Here is a 22,589-nt window from a genome sequence, read left to right on the forward strand (position 1 = left end):
AAGCAGGAATTCTCTACGAAGGAGATGTTTGAAGAAAAAGTTCACATCTGTCCGTACTCTGTAACTCTGTATCCGTACAGGTGATTCGAGAAGCGCAGTCTATCTGTAATTACATACTCGTACTGTAGGGGTTTGCGTCAAGCTCTCCATAGGCGCGCATTAGCCTAATGGGCCCCCTAGAAGCCCCTTCCAACGAATACCCCAGCCTTGTACTCCGCCAACCTCCAGGGGTGGCTAGTGTTCGGTAGGCCACGCCAACAAAAAACCAGGTTGGTGCAGCACAGTATGTACATATGTGGATGAGTGGATGTGATGATCTCGTTCGCCCCTTGTTCCACATGCACCCCGGTCGAGCTTCATCAAAAAAGCCCTGGGCCATGTTTGATTACTTTTCCCATCACCATCACAGTCAACCGAACATTTGACTCTTTGGCTATTGAGACACTACGAGACAATATTACAGTTACCGTTACCTGACTCGTACTCCGTACTGTAAGGACATGGATCTTTCAGTACTGCGGACCCGGATTCGTCCTCCATACCTCTCCCATCATGACATCCCAGGAACTCGTACTCTGTGCTCCCGTTGACCTTGAGTTCTGTTCTGCATACCTACCACTTGATTTGAACCTGTTTCTTGTTCTGCAACCTCATCAAACAACATACTGACACAACGACTCCCCCCTCCTTCTTTCCAAAGAGTATTTGTGGTACGGAGTAACACACACTACCAAACACTACCAAATCGCAGTCACGACCAAGTGAATCATCAGCCAGCCTTCCTCATACTCTCTCCTCCATGTGAATAAATTCACCACTTCTGACTCGATACTCGCTACGAACTCTTCAGTCAACATCTTCGGGTCCTTGACGACTTCACTCACTTTCAGAAAACATTTGTTGCTCGGTTCATTTCATCAACAAACCCACCACCACCCATCAAAATGAACTTTTAAGCCCTCCAAATCCCAAAAAGCATCAGTCCTTTCCTGGCCAAAAAGAGTCTTTCTAGTGCACATCTCGTCTGGCGCAGACAAAAGTATCTCTATCACCCTCCTACAGAGTATCCTCAACGCACAGCCAAAGGCATACACACCATGAATCCCCTGGGAGACAAGAAGATGGATGAGGGCACCGAACTCGACGAACGCAAGTCAGCATCTCCTCCGTCGACCGAACCGAAAGAAGCATCAAGCGATTACGATCCTTGTGTCAATGCCAAAATCACGTCCCCTTTCTACTTGTACAACCACGACTCGCCTCGACCGTCCTTTGACGTTAACCGCAAGTCCTTTCCTCAAGTCACTCTCCGAGACCTCGAAGCTGGCACTGGCACCGGCACCGGCACTCCCAACCTAACCCCCACGGTCACGCAAGAGAAACGAGATGCACAGAATGACGTGGCGGGCGGAAGACTCAAGTTCTGGCAAACACCAAAGAAACAATGCCTGACAAGGCCGAAACAACGTGGTTGTGGATGGTTGAAACAGATGCCTAAACGTCAACGGTTGCTGGTCAAGGTCCTGATTGCCATGGTCATTATTGGTGCCATGGTGGGTATCGCAGTGGGAATTACTGCCGCGGTTCACGGTGGAGTGTACAAGAATAACAATTCTACTACATCGCTCGGTTGATCTGGCTTTGGTGGTGTCGAGACGAAATGGGAACCTGGACTACGGAGTACTATGATATTAATATTCGGCATGGAGATTTCGAGGGTGGATTGTGATTTTTGTGAATACCCCAATACAGCATCGATGACAGACAGACAATAAGCACTTCAAGGCCTGCGTAGGCTTGAGATGGACAAGAACATGGACAGGTTCAATCACTTGAAACACGCTTTCTCTCCGGGGTATCAGAGACATGGAATACAACTAATGTTTCTCGAGTTGTCGTGCTATTGTCACTCGTTACTCCGTACGTGTGAAGATTGATTGCCCTACAACTTGATCTGACTCGGTACATGGAATGCTACTGTATCTTTGGGGTATTTGCCACCATTTGACTTGTCCATGTCTGGGTATATCTCGTTCTCCCTTGCGAGCACCTTTGTCCGAATACTGCTAACCACACACAACCACCCCCCTCCTCTTTGCAACACTCGTGGTTCCTTGGACTTGATGTGGGTATCGGTCAATTTAGCAGCAGTCCTTGCAGCATTCAAAGCACAAGAGGCCGGCACACCTGGAAATGGCACACAGAGGTTAGTTTTCTTCGTCGTCGTCTCGGAAAGAGAGCGTGGTGAAAGGTGGGACAAGAATTTTCAAAACTCACAGGCCACAGCAGACATCTTCACCTTCACCACCACCTCGGAGACCGAGCTTGGTAGGTGGCTGAGTCGGGTTCATTGAAGGAGCGGCGGTCTAGTGGAGAAGGAGGGGTCAGTAAGTACAGACCACGCAAAAGTGATGGTCGAGGAAAGGACAGTGGGGGCAGACGAGAAGGACGAGAGCAATGAAGGGGGTCGGTTTGAAAATTCCTCCAAAAGGACAGTCAAAACAACTCACAGGCTGCTCAGACACGACATTGTCGGTGGTCATTTCGACCGGTCTGGTGGATTGGTTGTTTTCGGTTTGAGAGTCCATTGTGTGTAGTATCGTCGTTCCGGTGGTGGTTGTGGTGGTTGTGGTGGTGTGGTGGTGTGGTGGAATGTGATGAGAGAGACAGAGAGTCGGATCGCAACAGGACGATTTGAAGCGAACGATTGATTGATGGTATGATTTTTTGGAGTATTGTGATGAGGTGAGAAACGAAGAAAGGAGAAAGAAGTACGGTGTAGGAGTAATAAGAGGATGCAGACACGAGTACTCCGTACTCCGTACTACTCTTACATTTACCAGAAGGGGGGCTAGTAGGGCTGGAAGGGCTGGCAAGGGCTGAAGCACCCGAGGGGGGCTGACGATCTTGATTCCTCTTCCTGTTCTGTTCCCATCCTTACGAGTTAGAAAACCTGGTCATCGTCTTTTTTTAATCGAGATGAACCCTGTTTTGAAACCCTTGACGATCTGATCGTTTACCTACTACGGAGTACAATAGGCACTTTTACGTCGACAGACTGTACGAGTAGTACAGAGTACGGTTCACATGACTACAACGGCGCCGTTACTTCTGTGCTAATATGTACGTACACTCGGGTTTTTTTAATAGTGTTCAAGAGGATCGAAGGTTGTTCAAGATTACAGTACGGAGTACGACACGGAGAGAGTACATACAAGATGATGCGACACACAAAAAGTTCTAGTCGATTTGGGATGGGGGATGCATGCTGACGTGGCCCTTGCTCGGGAAGAAGGAGTCAAAAGTGGCTTGGGGGGGGGGGGAGCTTTTGTTGCTGGATGTGTATGTACTCCGTACGGGAGTAAAAAAAGGTACGGGAAAAACCGAATCCTCCGTCAAAACAAGACGCCAGTAACTCCGCTACTAGGAAGAAAACGTTCCCTGGTGGTTGGTTTGTGGTTTATGATGATGATGGTGGTGGGTTTTGTTGAAATCGAAGGGAAGTGGTTGGTTCCGTTCATCATCTATTGACAAAATGGCAATAGGCACCTACATAGGTCGTACCCAAGACAGCTAAGAAAAAAGGCTTGTTCGTTGTTAAGCCTTTGGGGATGTTGTGGGAAAAGCTTAGCCAGGTTGTACAGTATAGTACATACGAGTACGAGTACGAGTACGAGTTGCATGTAAGTACACCGTAACCACCCCGTAGTTGAGCCGAACTGATACATACGGAGTAAACTCGTACCTGGTCACTAACCTTTACCTAGGAGTTTGGGTGCGTACTTGTGTAGGTACTGTACTCGTACTCGTACTCTAAAGGTAGAAGTGATGCCCCGTACACCAGAAAGTACGTCGAGGACAAGAGTACAAACAACCCCAAGATTAGGTAAGGAACTCTACGCAATTCACATTTCGAGCCGCATTTTAGGAAAAAAACCCCGGTCAGTCATAAACGAAAATGTTCAAGGCTGTTGGCAATGACCAAAGTGTCTCGAACGAAAGCCATATATTACTGTACGAGTACGTGACCCCAGATATGTACATTAATACTCCGTACGTAGTAGGTGCATACCTATGGATTACGGAGTACAACCTTGGATATGATACGATAACGCAAGGAGAGCACGCTTGGTATGTATGTACAGGAGTACTCTCATCATCTCGATAACCTAGGTATCTTTCTGAACTCCAAAGGGTTAAAAAAAAGGTCAACGATTGAAACCTCTCCAAAGAGCCCAGACGAGAAAAAAACCCAATGACGTCGCCCCCATACTTGGCCTTGATTCTTTGGACTGATTATGTAAACCGATTAATTGCCCCAAATCGTTTCCAAAAGATCGAAACTGTTCGATGTCAACACACCTCACAATCGTATCCCCAGCTTTTTAGATGGTTCAATGTCGGGATAGGAAAACCTTCCAAAAAAAAAAAGAAACCAAATCCTGACCCCCGATGAGGGTGACCACGGCTATGCGACTGGCGGCATTTACCGCTCGTCCATTACGTCTACGTCCGAGCTTATGGTCCTCCTCATCAGCCTCAAACTCGATCAAGTCGGGCTTTCAATATGTTGATCCTTGGACTGCCATCTCTACCAAGACATTTTCGTCTTCATCTCTTACGACACCAAAAACACCTCGTCACAAGACGTGTCCCGACCGTATCGTGTCACGAGACAGAAAACGTGTCGTCTCCGCGTACCACCATTCATCCGCATTCTTACGACAAAAAGATGATGATTCTCTTGGGAAATCTTCCACCGTCCGTGATGACGGGTCCAAACCTAATTTGACCTCCGCGAGGGACACCGAATTGACGTGTGCATACTTCGACAAGGACGGTTCGTTGCTGTCCGAGCACAGACAACTCACAAAGTCCAAGATAGCAGAGCAATTCGAACTCCGACATCGAGATCTGCGGGACATTGACCTTCGCTCTGAATCGGTCACGCGCATCCTCATCCGACCGGCCACGATTCTTTTACAATTCTTCGACCTGTGCATGATCATCCAGGCCGATGAGGCTCTCCTCATCAATCTACGCGATTCTCGTTCTAATGGTTCTCAGGATGAAGAGGGAAACGAAAACGAAACCGAAAATGACAGCGCCAGCAGTACCATGTACGGCGACTTTGAGAGGCGAATGTCGGCCAAAGAAACCGCCGACCTTCCCGAATTACCGTACGAGCTACGTGCGGTGGAAGCGGCCCTGATCGCCGTCCTCTCCACCATGCGCGAGGACCTCGTCCGGGCGAAACAAGACGCAGAAGAGAGCGCGGAAAAACTGAACCTCGAGTCCGGTTTCGCCGCCGTCGGTCTCGACCTGCTGTTTGAACATTCTCGACAACTGGGCAAGATCGAACAAAAGGCCCGGCTGGTGCGGGACACGATCCGTGAGGTCCTCGACACCGACGAGGATCTGGCCGGCATGTACCTCTCCGACAGAAAGGCGGGAAATTCCCACGAGATCGACGACCACCAAGAGGCCGAGTACATGCTCGAGGCCTACCATACCGCCGCGGACGCCCTGGTCGAGTCGGCCGGTGGCGCCATGGACGTCATGCGCAAGAAGGAAAACACATTCAGGTCGAGCCTCGACGTGCAACGGAACCAAATCATGTTTCTCGAGGCCAAGGTCGCCATCCACACTCTCGGCGTCGGAGCGGGGACTCTGGTGGCCGGCTTGTTCGGAATGAACCTGATCAATTATCTGGAGGAAGCACCGTACGGCTTCCCCGTCATGACCGTCGCGTGTGTCGTCATCAGCTCGTTGTTCTCCGTCAAGGGCATGAGAAGTATATGGCGCATCCAAAGGTTGAAGGGTATCCAGGGCCAGATGATACCTTCGCGCCGTCACCGTAGACCTTGACGTGCGCTTGTGAGGCGACTTTCGGGGGCGTGGCAACCAGCAAGTGACTATAGTCGGGCAGTTTTAGTCGTCACCTTGGGGTTGTGGGTGGGATCTCCTGGCACTGTATAATAGCGAGACGCAGAAACTCGGTGTCAGCTCTACTACCCTTTCGACTCAGGTACGGCTTTCGTCAGCAGTGTGACGTCCGGTGCAGCTGCTCTCTGTGATTGAGTCGGTGTCAGCTGCACGTGCAACTGCATACCATGCCATCGGGCCACCACCTCGCTCCGCTCTTCCTCCGTCGAGGCTTTGGCGTCCTCGTAACCCTGCGTAAAGTGCGCCGCGAGGATGAAACTCAAAGTGTCGTCGCCGTATTGCTTCCTCAACGCGTCATACGCGGCTCGAATGCCAAACTTCCTGCCGTTCACGGTGATGGCTCTGGCCGGCATGAGGAGACCGCCTATGCCTTTACCTATGCCCTTGCCGAAGCCTTTCCATCCTCCTGCCCTGGCACCTTTGTAGGGCTGGTACACGACGCCACTCCACTTCTTGGCGATGTTGATCGGTAGGTGCAGCGCGGTGTAAGCCACGGATCCAAAGTGACTCAAAACAGGGTTCGGTCCGCGATCCCACGTAAATTGGCCAGCTTCCACGGGGTACTCGTACGGCCGGTACAGACGAAGCTGGTTGATGTCCAGGAGACCCTCGTTGCTGAGCACGGTGGCAGCGAAGGCGCTCAGTCTGATGCCACGGCCCACTGGGCTTTTGGACTTGATGAACCACACGGCGGGCCGGTTCGGTGCCAGAGCACATCGGAGACCGTCGACGTTCATTTGCTGATGAAAGCTTGCTGCTCCCACTTCGCACCCTTTCTCCTCCTTGATCCGGTCGCCAAGTTCCCGAGCCCGTTCGAGCGTCGCGGGCTTGAGCGCTTCCAAGATGGCATCGGCAAGACGGTCTGCCGTGAGCTCTTTGGCCGGAATGGGTGTTGGACCTGCACCGGCGCGGGCGACCATCGAACCCCAGAATGGCTGGTCACCGAAAAAGGGAACAATGACAGTCGGCCGACCCAGGGCTATCCCGGCAGCAGTGGTGCCAGCGCCGCCGTGATGAACCACACAAGACACACGCTGGAACAGCCAGTCATGGGGACAATTACCTAGCATGAACACTCCTTCGGGCTTGCCGAGGGCATCACCACCGAGGCCACCCCAGCCTTTGGAGACAAGCGCACGTTGTCCAGTCTTTTTCACCGCGTCAAAGATGAGTTTGGTCATTGCGTTGGGGTCGTCGACCACGATGGAGCCGAAGCCAATGTACACCGGTGGCGGACCCGCGGCGAGGAACTCTGCGAGGTCTGGGTCCGGACGGTAGTTGGATGCCATGTTGAGGAAGAAGAAGCCTGAAATTGTGATGTGCGGACCCCAGTCTTTGGGCTTTGGGATAAGTGCTGGAGACCTAGTTGGTTCAAATCAATACATGATTTCAAAAAGGCCGTCTCGAGGTTCCATGCTTACCAGCAATATGTGTATGGTATTCGCAGTTTATACAACATGTCTACCGCCGCGGCTTGGGACAGCGCGCCTAGTCCAAGAGTCTCTGTTCTGAAATTGTTGGTGATGTCGCCTAGACCTTCCCACGTCATCATGTCGACGAGAGTGTAGCTCATTTCGTTGGCCGCCCATCCGCTTGCGTTGTTGGACGTGTGGATATTTGCTATGGGTTGTGGAAACTCGCGAGTTGGCGACCATGGCATGCTGCGTCGGAGAACGCGCGCGTCAGTACTCGTCATAACGACCTAATTTGCTTGTAGCCTGGACCGCGAAAGGGAGGATCAATGCCAAACTTACGTAAACATCAGATGCAGAGGTACTCCCAGCTTCTGTGCACAATGGATATGGGCGAAGCTAGGCGGGTTGGCGATGATGGCGTTGGCGATAAACGGTTTTTTTCGTGGGCCACCACCACTGCTGTTGGCGTGATGGGAATCGTTGACCTCGTCGCTATCGGCACACGACTTCCAACACCCCTCGAGAATCTCGGCCATGCCCTTTCTACGTTTGCCCACGTCGCCTTCTCGGAGTGACTTCACACCTGGTATGAGACCCGGATTCTTGACCATGAAGGCCATGAGCTCAGCGGGGTCACCGCCGATGTCGAAGAATTCCAGGCCATGTTCTTCGACGAACCCCTTGAAGGTTCCGTGGGTGGCCAATCGTACACGATGACCGTATTGGTTCTTCAGCACCTGTCCGAGTGCGACAAAGGGTTGGACATCGCCTCGAGAGCCGACGACTTGGATCACCACGTTGAGCGGCGGTGGTGGGTTGAACGGCACGCCCTCTTGGTCCACGAACGGCGGCGGCGGTTGGCCTAGTTCCTCTTCATGGATTTGGTTCAGGTTCAAATTGATCTGGTTGAGCTGTTCCGTGAGTTTCGAGTTCTCGGTGATGTTGATGTCGACGCGTCCATCGTCTATGTAAAGGTAGGCACAATGTGAATCTAGATGTCGTCATCGTGGTGGGGGAGAGTAGAGAACCTCACTCACCTCGTACGACTGTCTGCGTGCTCAGGCCATTTTGCTCATGATCAAGAGTTCCCGTGGTGGCATCGTATGTCGATACGCGCCTTAGACCCCCACTGGGTCGTTTCTCATCATCTGTGTCTTGGGTGGGCGTGGACCTTGAATCCATGTTTGAATGGGTTCATCAAGAGCCCCCTCGACCTTTTAAGAATCAATGAATGACAAGAAAGGAAAAGAGAAAGGAATCTGCAAGTGAACGAGGTGACTCTAGCGACTGTCACCGGCCAAAAACTCCCCGATGATTCAAATTAGCAAGGGCATATTTGCCTTTTGGAGGGGTTGTGCTTCTGTTGTGTGACCGTCGATAAAGATACATAGGTAATTAAATTACCTTGAGATACCTGCCTGAGATCCTCCGAGGATTTGTTATTTTTTGCACAGGGGTCCAGATTAACAAGGGCAACATTCCAGATCGCGTATCGGCGCATACAGAGTATTTCAACACAATACAATCACGTGGTTTGAGTACAACGTCTCGATACGCTTCGATACGTCTTGGCGCGGTCTTTACATCTCTTGGCGCGTTCAGTTTCGATGTCACACGTGTACAAGGACGCTGAAGGAGTTAACAAGGGGTTCGATGCAACTTTGATCGGTGAGACATACGCCCCTCGGCTAGAACTCATTGCTATCCAGTAGGTGTCTTGTGGTAGGATCTCGGTAACCACGATGCCCAGGTCTCCTCGCCTCATCCCAGGAAGCTCGACAGAACGTCTCCAGTAAATGGCAGACGTTCTCCATCTTATCCTCGTCCATACTGCGCAGTAGCTCTGTGTTGAGCAGACCGCGAATCTCAGCTTCCACAAACATATATGCTAGCTGCCAAAATTCAGGCCCGGCGTCCTGCATGAACCCAATCTTCTTCCACTCTTCGAGAGGAAAAATGCTGATCTGCGATTTCCATATTCTTATCCAACGGTCAAGAGCTCTCGTCATGGCGGGATAGAGTATTCTCCCTGTTCCACTTGCACGCGAGGCATGGATAGTACAATGCAAGCCTAGCTGACATATTAGCCCACTGAAATGAAGAGACAGAGGTCACATCGGACCGGCTTACCACAAAGAACAAAAAAGAAAATTCATCGGAGACAACTCAGCCAGCCTTGACTTTGCTCTAAGGTTTGATTGACTCTCTAGGAGTTCAGACACACACGCAGAGAGTGACAGAGCGTTGGCTCTCATTTCCTGCTTTGTGTGTTGCTCGCATGCAGCACTAGTGGTGGCAGAAAAACAGCTTTCTCTGCACATGGGATCGCCGGTCATTTCCGAGATAGCCAGTCGAGGGTAATGCGCGTGGAACATGGCAAAGTTGCTTTCGATACCAAAGATGAGGTATGCGACTCTAGACCTTCACGTTAGAAAAGTCAACAGTAAGCCTTGGTGGTCGTCAGTTATCTCACCTTATCCTTGACTCTTTTGCCACAAATCCGTGCCAGTCAAACTCAACCCACTCTCTTGGTTCCAAATCCAAATATTCATTCTTACTGTCGAAGAGCTTCAAGCCCCGAGCTGCCCGAATTACATCGTTGTATCTCGAGCTCCTAACTCGCCGTCGAGAGACGGTGTTGTTGGTGCACATCTGTACAAGCACCATTAAATACGCGGCCTGAAGAGGCTCCAGTGATGTAAAAGGTGGCCGCCAGGAGGGCAAGTCGTTTTGCAACAGCGTCCTGAAATCTGGATGATTGAAAGCATAGTCCTCGGCGAGATCATAGTAAGCTCGAGCCAGGGAAGCCTCAAGCTCCGAGGAGTAAGCCAGACCGATCAGAAAGACTGCAAGCAACAGAGGTGGGTGAACCTTAGCAACATCAAAGGTAGAGAGATGTAGAATCGGGCAATGTGGACTCCAGCAAACAAAGTAGAGTTCGCAGGAATCTACCACATTCTTTGGGGTGAAGGAATTTCTGAACGCCTCCTGGTCGTACATGCGGCACTCTCTAGTCTGGCCGTCTGGTACACGACACAAGGCCGCGAGATCGCGAGTAACCTGCTGCGTAACGGATTAGATATGGTTCGCGTTCTTGTCCAAAAGGAGGCCACCATCAGTCGCTGGTTGAGCATGGTTGAGCATCAATGATGTCGTCCAACCATTGCTCGTCGGGGTTCCCAAACAGGAACGTATTCTCAAAGGCTTGAGTCCACCCATCGAAGCATACAATCTCTAATGAACCGACGTCCTAAAGAACAAGTGAACCTTCCAAATCCTGTGCTTTCCTGTAGTATGCTGAAATACAGTTGGTCGCAGGGTCGGTATAATTTAAAAGAAATGGCATTGATGTCCTCCTGCCTTCGATGTTCCGGAATGGAGATGAAGGACGGCCATCACAGAATCGTAGCATATGTCTAGCATCTCTCACTGGGGGTTCGTGAAGCTCCATGATCGCCTCGCCGCTCACGATCTCCTTCTGGCAGTCTTCGTGGTAGATGCATTGTGCAATCTTCTGGAGACACCGAGTACATGGCACTCTCTGGTCGCATGGTACTTTAGCTGTTGCACATTGACTGCAAGCTTTTTTCTTTCGGCCTCGCACTCCTTGCGTTGACAGAAACCCCGCTCCTTTCTCGCTGCAAGTCTTGGAGTGACGGTGGGCTACATCTCTTGATTGTGTTGCTGTCAGCTTCGAGATATCACTGCCCACTCAAATCTCCCAAGGCGCCCCCCTTCTTCGGGCCCATTTCCTTTGCCCATCGTCGGGAATCATTTGGTCATACCAAAGGTCAAGCCCTGGATCGCGTTCGAGGAATGGAGGAACTACTACAAAGACCCTCTTGTGACGGTTTGGCTTGGACGTCGACCGATCATCGTAGCCAACGATGCTTGGTCTGCTTCTGGACTCATGGAGAAGAGGGCACACATCTATTCTTCCCGGCCTCACATCATTGTCATGGGCGATGTGTTCAACTGGACAGTCAACAACCAAGTCTGCCAGGTCTACGGTGACAGGTCGAGGAGCCATCGAAAACTTACGGTAAAGAGCATCTTATTTCCCCCGGCCCCTTTCACCCTTTCAGGCTGTTAACACTGTGTTGTAGCACTCAGTTGTTGGCTCTCAAGCGATCCGCACCTACCGTGATATCCAAGCTGCCGAGTTCAAAGTGATGACCTGGAGCATCTTGAAAGATGGTACGCTTGCTCGGTAGTTTCCATCATTGGCTGGGGCGTCGAATCACCAGGAAAAACGACTATGTGGCAAAGCAAGCTCTCGAGGTCATGGCCAATGCGGTAGACGTCGTTATTCCCGGACTATTTTGGATGGAGTCTCTACCTTTCCTGACGAAGCTACCAAAGTGGCTCTATCCTTTACCACGAGCCATACAAGATCAGGCCAATCTCCTAGCACGGTATCTCTATAACTTGTCCCTGGAAGGATCTCAAAGCAAACAGGACAGCTTTTCCAAACGACTTATCGAAGAACAGAATGAAAATGGGCTTTCGGACGCGGAGGTTGCAAGCTTGACCTCCAACTTGATCGGCGCGCGTGAACACCACCAGTAGCACCATCCTGTCTTGTATCCTGGCCATGTGTGTCTTCCCTGAAGCTCAGAAAAAGGCGTATGATGAATTGGACGAGGTTATTGGTCACGATAGAAGCCCAGACTGGTCAGATGAAGCTTGCCTGCCTTATATCGACCCCATCATCAAGGAGACACTACGATGGCGATCGGTGACAATTCCTGGTGGAATCCCACACGCTCCTATTCAGGACGACATCTACAACGGTTATCGTATTCCGGCTGGTACAAACATAACTGCGAACCTTTGGACCATCCACCGTCATTCTCGCGAGTTCCCAGATCCGGACAAGTTCGAGCCCGAAAGGTATTTGACTCCAAAACCCGCGAGCCCGAGTTCGATTTCGATCATCAGTCCAAGATCGAAGATGGTAGTTGTAGTGGATTCCTCGAAAGGTACGGCATCGACTTGAATGACGACAAGGAGGACGGCGGACTGGTGCTGGTTAGGCCTGATTTGTATGTTGGGCTGTCGTGTTGGATGGGGGACGCGAAAGCCGTACTGGAACACCTGAAGCAGTGGTACGCGCCAAATCATATCAGTCCTTACGTGGACAAGTTGATACCAGAGCAACAACGTGGTTAGGCTCGGCTGTTTTCGAAGTCTTGTCAAAATGTAATGGCATTGGCAGATCTATGACTGAGTTCAAAGGGCCACCGGGGAAAAGTGTACTGTATGATTTCGCGGTAATGACACACCTACTGGTCTTTACATGATAACTCATCGACATGGTCTTTACATAACTTGACATAAAATGTTATCCCCAGAGGACGGCGACGATGTACCCGAAATGAGCAGATCACAATACCGTATTGTACCGTACGGCCCGCAAAAGCTTGGTCAGCGCTTAGTCGTCATAATGCCTAACGCCTACTTCGGTCTAGCCGAAGAACCACCGTCATTAGGTGCCTGTACCGTAACTTACTGTAATCTATACCTACGGTACGCTCGTGATCGTACTCGTATAGGCCTTTCTTATCGGCCAAAATTTTTTGCCGTGCCTCACAATTTCTTATCACACCGCACCCGCAGTTTGAGAAGTTGTTGGTCGTAGGCGGCGACAACCCCTTTCCTTTCTAGACGTCTTTATCGTTTGCTCCCTTTCTGTGTTCAAGCGACCGTTGTTTCATAGATCTTCCAGAATGGGACTGGCAGAGCCGAAGAGGTAGGCCTTTTCTGCTTCCAGGATACAGTTGGATCCTTGTCCCTTCAGCAGGTCCAAGTTGTCTACCAGACGAAATGCTGACTTTCAAACCAGACGCAGTAAGATCTCGCACGATCCGCGCAATCTATCATGGTCCCAGTCCTCGACCTCCTTCGGCCAGCGGATTATGACCCAGCAGGGATGGCAAGAAGGTCAATCGCTCGGAAACCGAGAAAGCATACACGTCGGTGTCAATGATGCCGATCGACTCGCTGCTGCTCGTGTGGGGGTCCTGTTCAAGAACAATAATCTGGGACTGGGTGCGAAGACAAAGAGCCAAGATGTCGAAGGACAGCGGACTGGACTTGACGCCTTTCAAGGTCTTCTCGGCAGACTCAACGGAAAGAGCGATGCGGAGTTGAAGAAACAAGAGAAGAAGATCGAGGATAGAAAGCTGGAAATGTACGCTCGAGGACGGTGGGGCGGCTTGGTGTTCGTAAAAGGAGGAATCCTCGAGGGAAGCATCAAAGACAAGACCACCACAAAAGCCGACAAGCAGGACGAGTCTGACGACCAGCCCGACCAAACACAATCGGAACCGGTGTCCGACCAAGACGGAGGCGATGAAAAGCGCAGGAGGAGAGAAGAAAGGAAACAAAGAAAAGAGGAGAGGAGGAAGCGAAGGGAGGAAAAGGCTTCACGACAAGCCGACAAGAAGGCCAAAACGAAAGAGGCAGCGACGACCTCTTTGCCCCTGCATAAATCGCCCTTGAGTCAACCACCTGATGAACCTGTGTCCTCGTCATCTTCCGAGAATGAAATCGATGTGACAACGTCGAGCAAGAATTCGAAACGGGGAAGATCAAGCACACCTCGCGAAGAGCTCGTTACTCCGAAATCACACAATGTTGGAATAAAGAGCGGCAGACACATTCTTCGAGGACGAAATATTCAAGCAAAGAGGATGGCATTCTCGGATATGAAGGGGTTGGACGAAATCTTTATGAGGCCAGGCTGAATATTCCTTGTCACAATGAGCGATTTTCTTTCCGAGTTTCGACGACATTGTCTCAGACCTTTACTAAAGACTTTTCTCGAACCAAGTCGTGCCTTGGACAAGGTCGGGCGGCGACCACGTCAACTACCTCTTGGGTCTGAGACCTGAGTGTCACGATCGACATATGCGGCTTCTCAACTTCCCACACCGCAGCGCGCGAGAGAGGGAGAGAGCCCAGCTTTCCGAGCAGCCTTGAAATCGAAATGAGATATATCATACAGGGTAACATTGCTGCGGACGCGTGAGATGCCAGCCACACCAACCCACCACCCTCAGATGACCCGTCAAAATGGGACATTCGAACCAGGAGCTACAGAGACTACCCAGGATGGAATGTCACCACCACCAACATTTGACGACGCAGAAAGTGCTCGTAACGTCTCGAGAGTTTGTTGGCATCGTTTTACACGGCGTGTTGCTACGGTCTTGACCGCGACACATGGATGGGTACGAGCCACCACGAAAAAGTCAAATGTCGAGTGACAATTATTTTCCGCCTTTACAGGAGACGACTGGACGAGGAACCACGACTTGGGTTCTCTTTTGTGAAAGAGGAGCGAGGCCGTACCGATACTATTTGGGTTGGTGGCCACTGATTTACCTGTGCGAGAAGGACTTTCTGTCTCTTCAAGGGAAGACTTGACGGGTTTCCCCAACGAAGCCATGATTGAAGATCCATAAACCGCATCAACTAGACGACAAAGCCAGATGGAAGAAGCATAGATCTGGGATAAAATGATACCAAAATCTCCAATACCAATTGAGAGCTCAAAACGAAACTTTATCACCACCATTCTTTCTCTTAAAGAAGTGACACTCCCAAGTCGTATTCGTATTCGTATTATTCATGTTCAATATTCGATATTCATTTTCCTGTGTCTGTGTACCATATTTCCAGGGAATATTTCTTCTCTCCCCTTTTGAGCGTCGATTTTGCAACTTGATCCTTCCATCAATGACGAACAATGCAACCATGTACTCCGGATCGGTAAGCGTGAGTAAAGCGTATATACAGCGAGGAGGTACCTACTATCGGACAAGTACACAAAAGGTAGACGTGTGCCTCTTTTTTTCTCTTCGTACTCCGTACTGTTATTCCCAACCCTCAACTTCCATACCCTTCCATGCCTATATACCTTCAATATCCATATCCATGTCCTGAAACTGAAAACATGTTTGTTGGGACGCGACCACGACCAAAAAATAATACAAGGATTTCGGCTGGAGAAAACTTCACACCCACCCCTCCGTTTGCCCAGCCCCAAAAGATACAAACAACGAAAAAACAAATGCTCGGTACCGAAGGTATACCCACCACCTTCCGGGGCCATTGGACAAATCACGCGGCCCAAGTCGCCCGGACGGAGTGGAATATAGGGTGGCTTGCTCGTTTGATCGCCCAACGGTCCTTCCTACTTGCTCATTTTCCCAAATTCAATGATCCTTTGAATTGTCTCACTTTGTCGAATTTTTATCGTCGGGAACCTCGGCAGGAAGGTATCGACTCGATATGTCATCGCCGAATAACTGCATGTCACCTTTACCGCCCATGCCCATGAATTCCTCTTGCTGTCTGTTGGCGGCAGGATCCTCCTCCTTTGCAGCAGGTTCATTCCTTTTGTTGTTCTTCTTGGGCGTCGACCGGACAATCTTGCCGTTCGGGTTCTTCTGCCAGACTTTGACCTTTGCGGTGTCCCCCTGCGAAGCCCCGGGGATGTGTTGACCGTCGACGGGGACGACCTTGCTGACCTTGACGTCGTTGATGTCTGCCAACAACGTGCGCTCTCGCTGGATCTTGCGCTTCGAAAAGTCCAGCGCGTGCATGGCGCCCGTGAGCCCGTCGGTCGAGTCCGCTGGGTTGATGTTGCCCGCGTTTCTCGTCCAGGGGTGCTCGAGACACTCGTCGACCGTGATGCGCTTGGCAACATCCACGGTCAGCATGCGGTCGATAAGATCCAAAGCCGGGTCGCCGATCGAGTCCCAGTAGGGTGAAGGATAGTCGAATCGGCCCATTTTGATCTGCTGGGCAAGAGTGTAAGGATTGTCGCTGGAGTAGAGTTCGTCGGAAAAGGGCGGGAAGCCACACAGACAAATATAGAGCACCACTCCGAGAGACCAAATGTCGACGGCTCTGGTGTACTTGCGATGACGTGTATTTTCCAGGATTTCTGGAGCCACGTCTAGTCATGCGGTGGTCAGCAGCGAACAGAACTCTGCGGAGCCAGACGGAAACTTACAACTCGGTGTTCCGCACAGAGTAGTCGTGAACGATTCCTCGCCGATAATCTTCGCGAGACCAAAGTCAGCAAGCTTGACGGACAGGTTCTTGTCTGTCAGCAAGATGTTCTCCGGCTTGATGTCACGGTGAACAATGTTCCGCTCGTGCAGGTATTTCGTGCCTTGGAAAAGCTGAATAAAGATCTTGCGCGTCTCGGCCTCTGACAATTTCTGCTTGGTCACGATCAAATTGAATAGTTCGCCTTCGGCAGCAAGCTCGAGAATGAGGTACACTCCGTCTGGCTCGTCAAAGGTCTCCTTCAGGCATAGCACGTTGGGATGGCTGACGCTCATCAAAAGTGCAATTTCTTGCTGCAAACCTTCTTGTTGGGACTTTTGCGACTCGCCCAGTCGCCTCTCGAACTTTTTGACTGCATACTTGAAGCCAGACGACCGTTCCACGCACATGTAGACCGTCGCGAAGTGACCCTTGCCGAGCTGCTGTAAAATACGATACCGCGAATTGAAAGCACTCGAATCCCGGTTTCTGGGATATCGAAAGACAAACCTTGCTTCGTCGAGAATAGTGATCTCGTCTCCATCCTCGAGTTCCCGCCTCTTGTTGCGTCCGAGCAGTGCCTCATTCACAAAGGTTCCATTGCTCGACAAGTCTTCGAGTACGGCGATCGTGTCGCCGTTTCGAGTCTCGTTGAAGATCAAGAAGTGCCGATTCGATACAGTCGGAATGTCAATGATCATGTCACATTCAGGGTGCCTCCCGACAAGATACCCGCCGGCCGGGAATCCCACCATTCGCTTGTCGGCTTCGTAATCTTCCTCGTCTTCTTTCAAATCGTCCTTTCCACGAGTGCCGGATTTGACCGTTGCCCGGCTTATTTCCAGAGGCGCCGTGGGTGCAGGACAGAACGCCCTTCTCTTCAAAGTGATACGATGGCCGGCATTGGTCAAAGGGAACAGGTACCCCCAAGTACCGTCATCGTCGTCTAAATCGGGCTCAACGTCCCGCGGCGGATAGACAAACTGCGACAGGGGCTGCGTGTCTTGGGGCGGTGACGACAAGGGCTGCAATTGGGACGAAGATAAGGGAGTGACATGGCGAATCTGACTGGGACGACCTTCGGGAGGTGTAGCCGTCTGCTCTTTCGCCGGCTCGGTCACGGTCGACTCATGGTTCGTAAGAGGGGAAGGGAGGTATTGGTTCTTGATGGGTGTCTTTGTAACATCTTTCTCTTTTTGTGTCTGGGAGGATATTCTCTGGGACCTGCGAGGCTTCTTTATTTCCTGGTCGTCCCCAGTGCTATGCTATGATTCGCAAAGTCAGATTTGACGTTCTGTGCAACACGGCGCAGGTGTTTTTTGGGTTTACCCTGTTGCGCTTCAGGCTACTCTTTTCCTGCCTAGGGCCCATTAAGACCACCGACTACCACCGCTACCTAGCTGTACCACCAAAACTTCGCTTGGCGTTTGTTCTACGTGGTATGGTTCGGGGACGCTCTCCCACGGGGTATGTCACGGCTCAGTATGAGATAGCCGAAACCGAAGGGGAGGGTCGAGAACTTGAGGTTCGGCTAGAAAGTCAACCGGTTCTAATCTGAATACAAGTCGGGAAACAGTATAAGAAGTATCGGCTAGTTCCCTCAAGAGAACAATGAGCAGATGGTTTGGGAGGAGACTTGAGGATATTCCCAATGGAGTTGAGATGAATGCCGTGCAAGATGCGCCAGCTTCAATTGGGCGAGTCATAGACCGAGTCACGTGGATTTCAGCCTTGTCCCAGTTGGGGGCGAGCAGTGTTTCATGCTTGGCGATGAACGGCATCGCAATAGGTGGTCCAGCTTTCACTTCTGGAAAAAAAACATCAAGAAATATCTGGTAGTAACACTGAGATACCCCGAAATGTGCAGGACCAGAAGGACTCGAAACATACTTGTGACAACTATGCAAGGGTAAAGTAGTATTCAGTAAAGCCATAGATACAGAACTTCATCTTGTTGAATCACACGTTCTACTTACAAGAGAATGGCTTTATTGCCGACTGCTAGCTGAGCAACAAAGTCTTCTGCAACTTACAAAAAATAGTTACGACGAAGTATGTACAACCTCCACCACGATAAAAAGTGCAAAATCAACTTTGCAATCAAGCCCCAGATCATGCATAAAGCATGCAATGCATTCACTTTTGCGCGATGAGATGTTTGGGCTAGCAGGATGCGCAATGAGTCGTCATCAACCCCTTCCTGGCAGCAATATAGTGACAATGCCAGGAGAATAACCATTTTAAACCCGCCCTTGAAAACCCCGGGGTATCAACGAAACCAACCAAATCCCACCCATCATTGATCGAATGAAAAAAGCCATCGTCGTTACAAGGTGCCTTTGTTATCATCTCAGCGACTTCCCATATGTACTGCGCTCAGGAACCCGCTAATGGAGCTATAGGCTCTCCGGACTCATCATGCTTGCGTCGCCATCAACAGCCCCATCCATTTTAGGGAGCCCATTCACCTCTGGTGTGCCATCAATGGTATCTGTCGCTGGCGTATTGCCCTTTTCAGAGTCTTTGAGATCTGAAGTAGACATCTTCGCTTTCAAGACGGGTCTCTTCTTCTCTGGGCTACCATCACCACCAGGACCAGGTGTGGAAGGATTGACGCCGTTTACCATGGAAGCATCATCCTCTGTTCCGTTAGCGACGATGGATTTCCTCTTTCCCTTATCACCAGGAGTTGCTCCTGCTACAGCTTTAGGGGCAGGACCAGCTTTCGCAGCCGCCTTCTTCATCGGACTGGCATTTTTGGCGGCACCGTCTCCGATCTTGCCGCTAGCGGGTATCCTTGCCCGACCGTAGCCTGGCCTTTGCTTTAGAGGGAGTTCAAGATCTTCCACCAATGGGCGATCACCGTTCTCGTGCAGTCGCTTTCTAAACCACTCTCTAGCCAGTCCAATTTGTTCGTCTATGTTCTCGATGGTGATCTTTGGCCAGCGAGGAGGTTCTGTAAACATCTTCTCCGCCGGATCTGTAGTGCTGGCTTGTTGGTTGCTCATACCAAGACGATTCTGCAAGATATGGAATGGCACCGTAAGACTGGCCATGCCAAACTCTTTGTCGAGACCAAGTTCCCGGAACCCGAAGAAATCTTCATCAAGGTCGCCGGCAAAGTCGCCACCAACGTACTGCTCACCACCGTCCTCAAATGTTCCTGAACCACGAGCTGTATCATCCGTGAGAGCAGGTCGAAGAAGATCAGTAAGATGTCCTTTCATTCGATCGTGCATCATGGTCAGGCGAGTAGCAGTCCGATCAACGTCTTCACGAGCATACAAGTCAAGGTCATCGAGAGACATTCCACTCGAGTGCAGCGAGTGCAAGACGGCCTCTTCCAAGGTGTTCGGGCATTTCGATTCGGCGTCAAGCTTTTGCGTTTGACCAGCAGGATGTGGTTCTGCAACAGGGATTCTGTAATCTTCCCTGTAGTTTGCCAGCGACGAGCACAAATTTTGGAAGAACTCCGCAGCAAGGTCTGTCACCGCATCCAGTGCCGAAGGTTGAAACTCTTCGAAGCCAGCATGAAAGAAGATCTTACCAATGGATCGTTGAAAAGCAGCTTTGCAGACATAAGGTGCCATTACTGGTCCAGCGTCCGACATGACATGGTTGGGAATGTCGGCTTCGACAAAAGGGTCTAGGTGAAATTTCGGAAACTGATTTTGATATGTCTGGGCCTGCAGCTGCATTTGTTTCACGACGCCAATCTTGGAAACGACTTTTCGAGTTTCCTGCATCTGTCGCATGTTGGCGTCTATCGTCTTGACCAGTCGACTGTCAGGGGCCACGAATTGTTTCGGTGGGAGAAGTCTCAAGTACTCCTCGCTATGCTCAATGACTTGACCTTCGGTGTCTTGCTCCCACCTCAAGTGTGGATTGAGGTCAGGTATGGCAGCCAGTGAATCATAATAGTCTGGTAACAAGCTCTCTTCTTCCACCTCCATGCCCTCAGCGAGAGTTCGATCTCGTTCCGAGACGTCAACGCCAAGTTCTGCAACATCTTTCCCAGCTGCTTCTTGTTGAATACGCTGCCACCGCCTCATACCTGCCTTGCTTCGGAGCAAAGCAGTCTCTTCCGCATTCAGCTTGTCTCCACGGAAGAGCTTATGCCGAGTGGCAGCAAGCATTGCACGGTCTTTCTTGGTCTTCTGCTTCCAGAGCTTGTACTCTTCGTCCTCGTACTCTGGGACCGGGGTTTGGGACGGTAGTCCCGGAAGATCCATATCCATGGCCTCGCTGCCAGCCCCTGCTATACTCCCCGAACCGTGAGCTCCGACTGGGGTCAGGATCCCCGGCGGGGGGGTAGATTGGCCTTGGCTACCTTCGACTTCGGATTCAGCTCTTTGGACAGAGCTGATCGACTGCAAGACTGGCTTGGTCTCTGGTATGGGAGTCGTCTCTGGCGGGGCTTTACGAGACGTTGAGCCGCCTTTCTTTGCGCTCTTGGCGGGGGCCTTACGACCGCGCGACGACATGATCGGTTCATCGTCGCTCTCCTCTGCATCGTCCAGTTCTCCGTTGGCGATCTGCTGTCTTCTCTCCTCGGCCTCGACTTCGGCCCGGTCTCGAATGACGATATCAGGGATCAAGGGAACCAGTTTGTCTGTTTCTTTTTGCATGAAAAGCGCGTGTTTCCGAAAGAGATGGTCAGGATTGCTGTTGAACTTCAAGCAATTCTTCCAGATCTGGCTGAGGTCATCCACAAATTCTTTCTTGGATTTGTACGCAAGTTGCTTGAGTTTCTTGGTCATGGTACCCAGGTCCATAGGTTGCTTGATGACAAGGTAATAGTCGGGAGCGTCCTTCTTCTTGACGGGGTTCAGGAAGGGAAATGAATGCTCCGTATGAGCCTTAAGCTCGGTCAGGACCTTTTCCGCTGACTCGTAGAGTTCTTCTTGACCAATCTTATCTTCGCTCGCCCACTTGCTGCGATTCTTCCTAACTTCACTCATAAGTGCGCGCAGTTCCGATTCAGTCGCATGTACCATGGAACGGTGTTCGTCGAGGAGGGCAATCAGGTTCTTCAGCGTCAGACTGGACGCGCCGAGGTTAGCTTTGCTTAGGCTTCCCTGCTGCATAGAGGCATTCTGGCGATTGGCATGGCCTTCAGCTTCAGCCTCGGCACGTCGCTCTGCCTCGTCGAGTCTTTGCTGGTCCAGCATGGCATCTCGATCGTTTTCTAGTGTGAAGAACATGGTGCGGGACAACGTCTTGACAGTTTCGGCCTCTTTGCGCTTGGCCTCTTCCAATTTCTTGCGAGCATCTTCGGCATCCTCTTTTAACTTTGCGGCGTTGCTCTTGGCCGGAGCTTTTATGGAATCGGGAGTGATGCTGGGGGGGAGGACGGGGCGGGCCTTGGGCGACGACGTGGCATCGGCGACGACATGTACTTTGTTAGGCTTATCTTTCAGAGGGGATGCCCTTGCAGCATCCAGTGTCGAGTCTTCCTCTTCATCGTCGTCATCGTAATCGTCGTAGTCATCGTCATCGACCAATTTGCGCTTTTTTGATATAGGAGCAGGGGCCGCGGCCGAGTCCGCAGGCTCGGCAGCAGGCTCGAGGAGCGTCGCATCGTCGATCGCGTGTCTTTTTGGTGCTACAACTTGGCCGACATCGTCAAAGAGAGTCGCGAGCTTGGACTCGGTCTCTTCGAACAGGGCGCGGAATCGAACGATTTGCGGATCCTCGTCGAGATTCGGCTCTGGATCGGCAGGCTGTCCAGATTGGGAACCGGTACCCAGACCGCGCAATTTCAAGGAATTGGGAGTGTGAGGTCGGGAGGGAGCGCGCAGCAAGCCATTGAGAGTGTCTCTGTGTAGGGAGTGAATCAGAGGCTCATCGTCTGGTGGTTTCTGGTTGTTTGGGGGCGGCCATGTTACGGACATGGCAGTGCCAACCCCCGGACTGTGAGCGAGGGGTCTCGTAGATACTCCAGTTTGAAGGATGCCCTGCGACGGCGAGGAAAGGGGTGGGCGACGGCTAAAAGCGTGTGCAGATGGACATGCGACCTCGTAGAACTCAGATCCGATGAAAATAAGACGCGGAACGATGAATGGGAGGTGCTGTGTGATGAAGAAGTTCTCGCAATCTGACGTGGTGGATGCGCGCAGTTGAGACGTGAAGTCGAAAGAAACTGCGTAGGTCGGTTAGAAGCCA

General features: G+C 51.2%; 10 protein-coding genes across 11 annotated transcripts; 5 read left to right on the top strand and 5 right to left on the bottom strand.

Moving 5' to 3' along the window:
• The first annotated feature begins 464 nt into the window (after positions 1-464).
• On the top strand, positions 465-1,864 carry PV06_06089 (uncharacterized protein). The gene has a single exon (XM_016407161.1). The coding sequence runs from the start codon at positions 1,098-1,100 to the stop codon at positions 1,632-1,634; it is 537 nt and encodes a 178-aa protein (XP_016262765.1). The 5' UTR covers positions 465-1,097; the 3' UTR covers positions 1,635-1,864.
• A 409-nt stretch (positions 1,865-2,273) lies between these two features.
• Positions 2,274-2,588, bottom strand: PV06_06090 (uncharacterized protein; the record flags this gene model as incomplete). Its single annotated transcript, XM_016407162.1, has 2 exons — positions 2,274-2,366; positions 2,511-2,588. 2 exons carry the CDS (start codon positions 2,586-2,588, stop codon positions 2,274-2,276), a joined length of 171 nt encoding a protein of 56 aa, XP_016262766.1.
• A 1,788-nt stretch (positions 2,589-4,376) lies between these two features.
• Positions 4,377-7,424, top strand: PV06_06091 (uncharacterized protein). Its single transcript, XM_016407163.1, has one exon. It carries the CDS (start codon positions 4,453-4,455, stop codon positions 5,866-5,868), a length of 1,416 nt encoding a protein of 471 aa, XP_016262767.1. The 5' UTR covers positions 4,377-4,452; the 3' UTR covers positions 5,869-7,424.
• PV06_06092 (uncharacterized protein) lies at positions 4,423-8,638 on the bottom strand. Its single transcript, XM_016407164.1, has 4 exons — positions 8,399-8,638; positions 7,701-8,325; positions 7,368-7,607; positions 4,423-7,308 (listed from the first exon to the last, which is right to left on the bottom strand). The coding sequence occupies exons 1-4, from the start codon at positions 8,541-8,543 to the stop codon at positions 6,012-6,014; spliced, it is 2,307 nt and encodes a 768-aa protein (XP_016262768.1). The 5' UTR covers positions 8,544-8,638; the 3' UTR covers positions 4,423-6,011.
• A 411-nt stretch (positions 8,639-9,049) lies between these two features.
• On the bottom strand, positions 9,050-10,495 carry PV06_06093 (uncharacterized protein; the record flags this gene model as incomplete). The annotated part of the gene is made up of 4 exons (XM_016407165.1): positions 9,050-9,432; positions 9,586-9,776; positions 9,835-10,421; positions 10,475-10,495. 4 exons carry the CDS (start codon positions 10,493-10,495, stop codon positions 9,050-9,052), a joined length of 1,182 nt encoding a protein of 393 aa, XP_016262769.1.
• Positions 10,496-11,271: 776 nt separating this feature from the next.
• Positions 11,272-11,930, top strand: PV06_06094 (uncharacterized protein; the record flags this gene model as incomplete). The annotated part of the gene is made up of 3 exons (XM_016407166.1): positions 11,272-11,403; positions 11,468-11,558; positions 11,635-11,930. The coding sequence occupies 3 exons, from the start codon at positions 11,272-11,274 to the stop codon at positions 11,928-11,930; spliced, it is 519 nt and encodes a 172-aa protein (XP_016262770.1).
• Positions 11,931-11,955: 25 nt separating this feature from the next.
• On the top strand, positions 11,956-12,360 carry PV06_06095 (uncharacterized protein; the record flags this gene model as incomplete). The annotated part of the gene is made up of 1 exon (XM_016407167.1): positions 11,956-12,360. One exon carries the CDS (start codon positions 11,956-11,958, stop codon positions 12,358-12,360), a length of 405 nt encoding a protein of 134 aa, XP_016262771.1.
• A 602-nt stretch (positions 12,361-12,962) lies between these two features.
• On the top strand, positions 12,963-14,966 carry PV06_06096 (uncharacterized protein). Its single transcript, XM_016407168.1, has 2 exons — positions 12,963-13,113; positions 13,207-14,966. The coding sequence occupies exons 1-2, from the start codon at positions 13,091-13,093 to the stop codon at positions 14,108-14,110; spliced, it is 927 nt and encodes a 308-aa protein (XP_016262772.1). The 5' UTR covers positions 12,963-13,090; the 3' UTR covers positions 14,111-14,966.
• A 25-nt stretch (positions 14,967-14,991) lies between these two features.
• Positions 14,992-18,066, bottom strand: PV06_06097. Of its 2 annotated transcripts, XM_016407169.1 has the most exons (3): positions 17,754-18,066; positions 16,387-17,689; positions 14,992-16,329 (listed from the first exon to the last, which is right to left on the bottom strand). In XM_016407169.1, exons 1-3 carry the CDS (start codon positions 17,793-17,795, stop codon positions 15,605-15,607), a joined length of 2,070 nt encoding a protein of 689 aa, XP_016262773.1. In that variant the 5' UTR covers positions 17,796-18,066; the 3' UTR covers positions 14,992-15,604. The 2 variants fall into 2 exon arrangements, with proteins under 2 accessions (XP_016262773.1, XP_016262774.1); XM_016407170.1 differs by having other exon boundaries at positions 16,387-18,066.
• A 311-nt stretch (positions 18,067-18,377) lies between these two features.
• PV06_06098 (uncharacterized protein) lies at positions 18,378-22,543 on the bottom strand. The gene has a single exon (XM_016407171.1). The coding sequence runs from the start codon at positions 22,316-22,318 to the stop codon at positions 18,821-18,823; it is 3,498 nt and encodes a 1,165-aa protein (XP_016262775.1). The 5' UTR covers positions 22,319-22,543; the 3' UTR covers positions 18,378-18,820.
• Positions 22,544-22,589: the final 46 nt, after the last annotated feature.

Source organism: Exophiala oligosperma (genome assembly GCF_000835515.1).
Source record: "Exophiala oligosperma strain CBS 72588 unplaced genomic scaffold supercont1.5, whole genome shotgun sequence".
In the NCBI taxonomy this organism is placed as follows: domain Eukaryota; kingdom Fungi; phylum Ascomycota; class Eurotiomycetes; order Chaetothyriales; family Herpotrichiellaceae; genus Exophiala; species Exophiala oligosperma.

What these genes read in the sequence shown, in the direction of transcription:
- PV06_06089 (XM_016407161.1), top strand. Translation starts at nt 1,098, where the DNA reads ATGAATCCCCTGGGAGACAAGAAGATGGATGAGGGCACCGAACTCGAC.
- PV06_06091 (XM_016407163.1), top strand. Translation starts at nt 4,453, where the DNA reads ATGAGGGTGACCACGGCTATGCGACTGGCGGCATTTACCGCTCGTCCA.
- PV06_06092 (XM_016407164.1), bottom strand. Translation starts at nt 8,543, where the DNA reads ATGGATTCAAGGTCCACGCCCACCCAAGACACAGATGATGAGAAACGA. An exon ending in CCTCTGCATCTGATGTTTAC is followed by an intron (nt 7,608 to 7,700) that starts GTAAGTTTGGCA and finishes TCTCCGACGCAG; the next exon opens with CATGCCATGGTCGCCAACTC. An exon ending in ATACCATACACATATTGCTG is followed by an intron (nt 7,309 to 7,367) that starts GTAAGCATGGAA and finishes TGAACCAACTAG; the next exon opens with GTCTCCAGCACTTATCCCAA.
- PV06_06096 (XM_016407168.1), top strand. Translation starts at nt 13,091, where the DNA reads ATGGGACTGGCAGAGCCGAAGAG. An exon ending in GGACTGGCAGAGCCGAAGAG is followed by an intron (nt 13,114 to 13,206) that starts GTAGGCCTTTTC and finishes CTTTCAAACCAG; the next exon opens with ACGCAGTAAGATCTCGCACG.
- PV06_06097 (XM_016407169.1), bottom strand. Translation starts at nt 17,795, where the DNA reads ATGGGCCCTAGGCAGGAAAAGAGTAGCCTGAAGCGCAACAGG. An exon ending in GTAGCCTGAAGCGCAACAGG is followed by an intron (nt 17,690 to 17,753) that starts GTAAACCCAAAA and finishes TGCGAATCATAG; the next exon opens with CATAGCACTGGGGACGACCA. An exon ending in TCTGTGCGGAACACCGAGTT is followed by an intron (nt 16,330 to 16,386) that starts GTAAGTTTCCGT and finishes CCGCATGACTAG; the next exon opens with ACGTGGCTCCAGAAATCCTG.
- PV06_06098 (XM_016407171.1), bottom strand. Translation starts at nt 22,318, where the DNA reads ATGTCCGTAACATGGCCGCCCCCAAACAACCAGAAACCACCAGACGAT.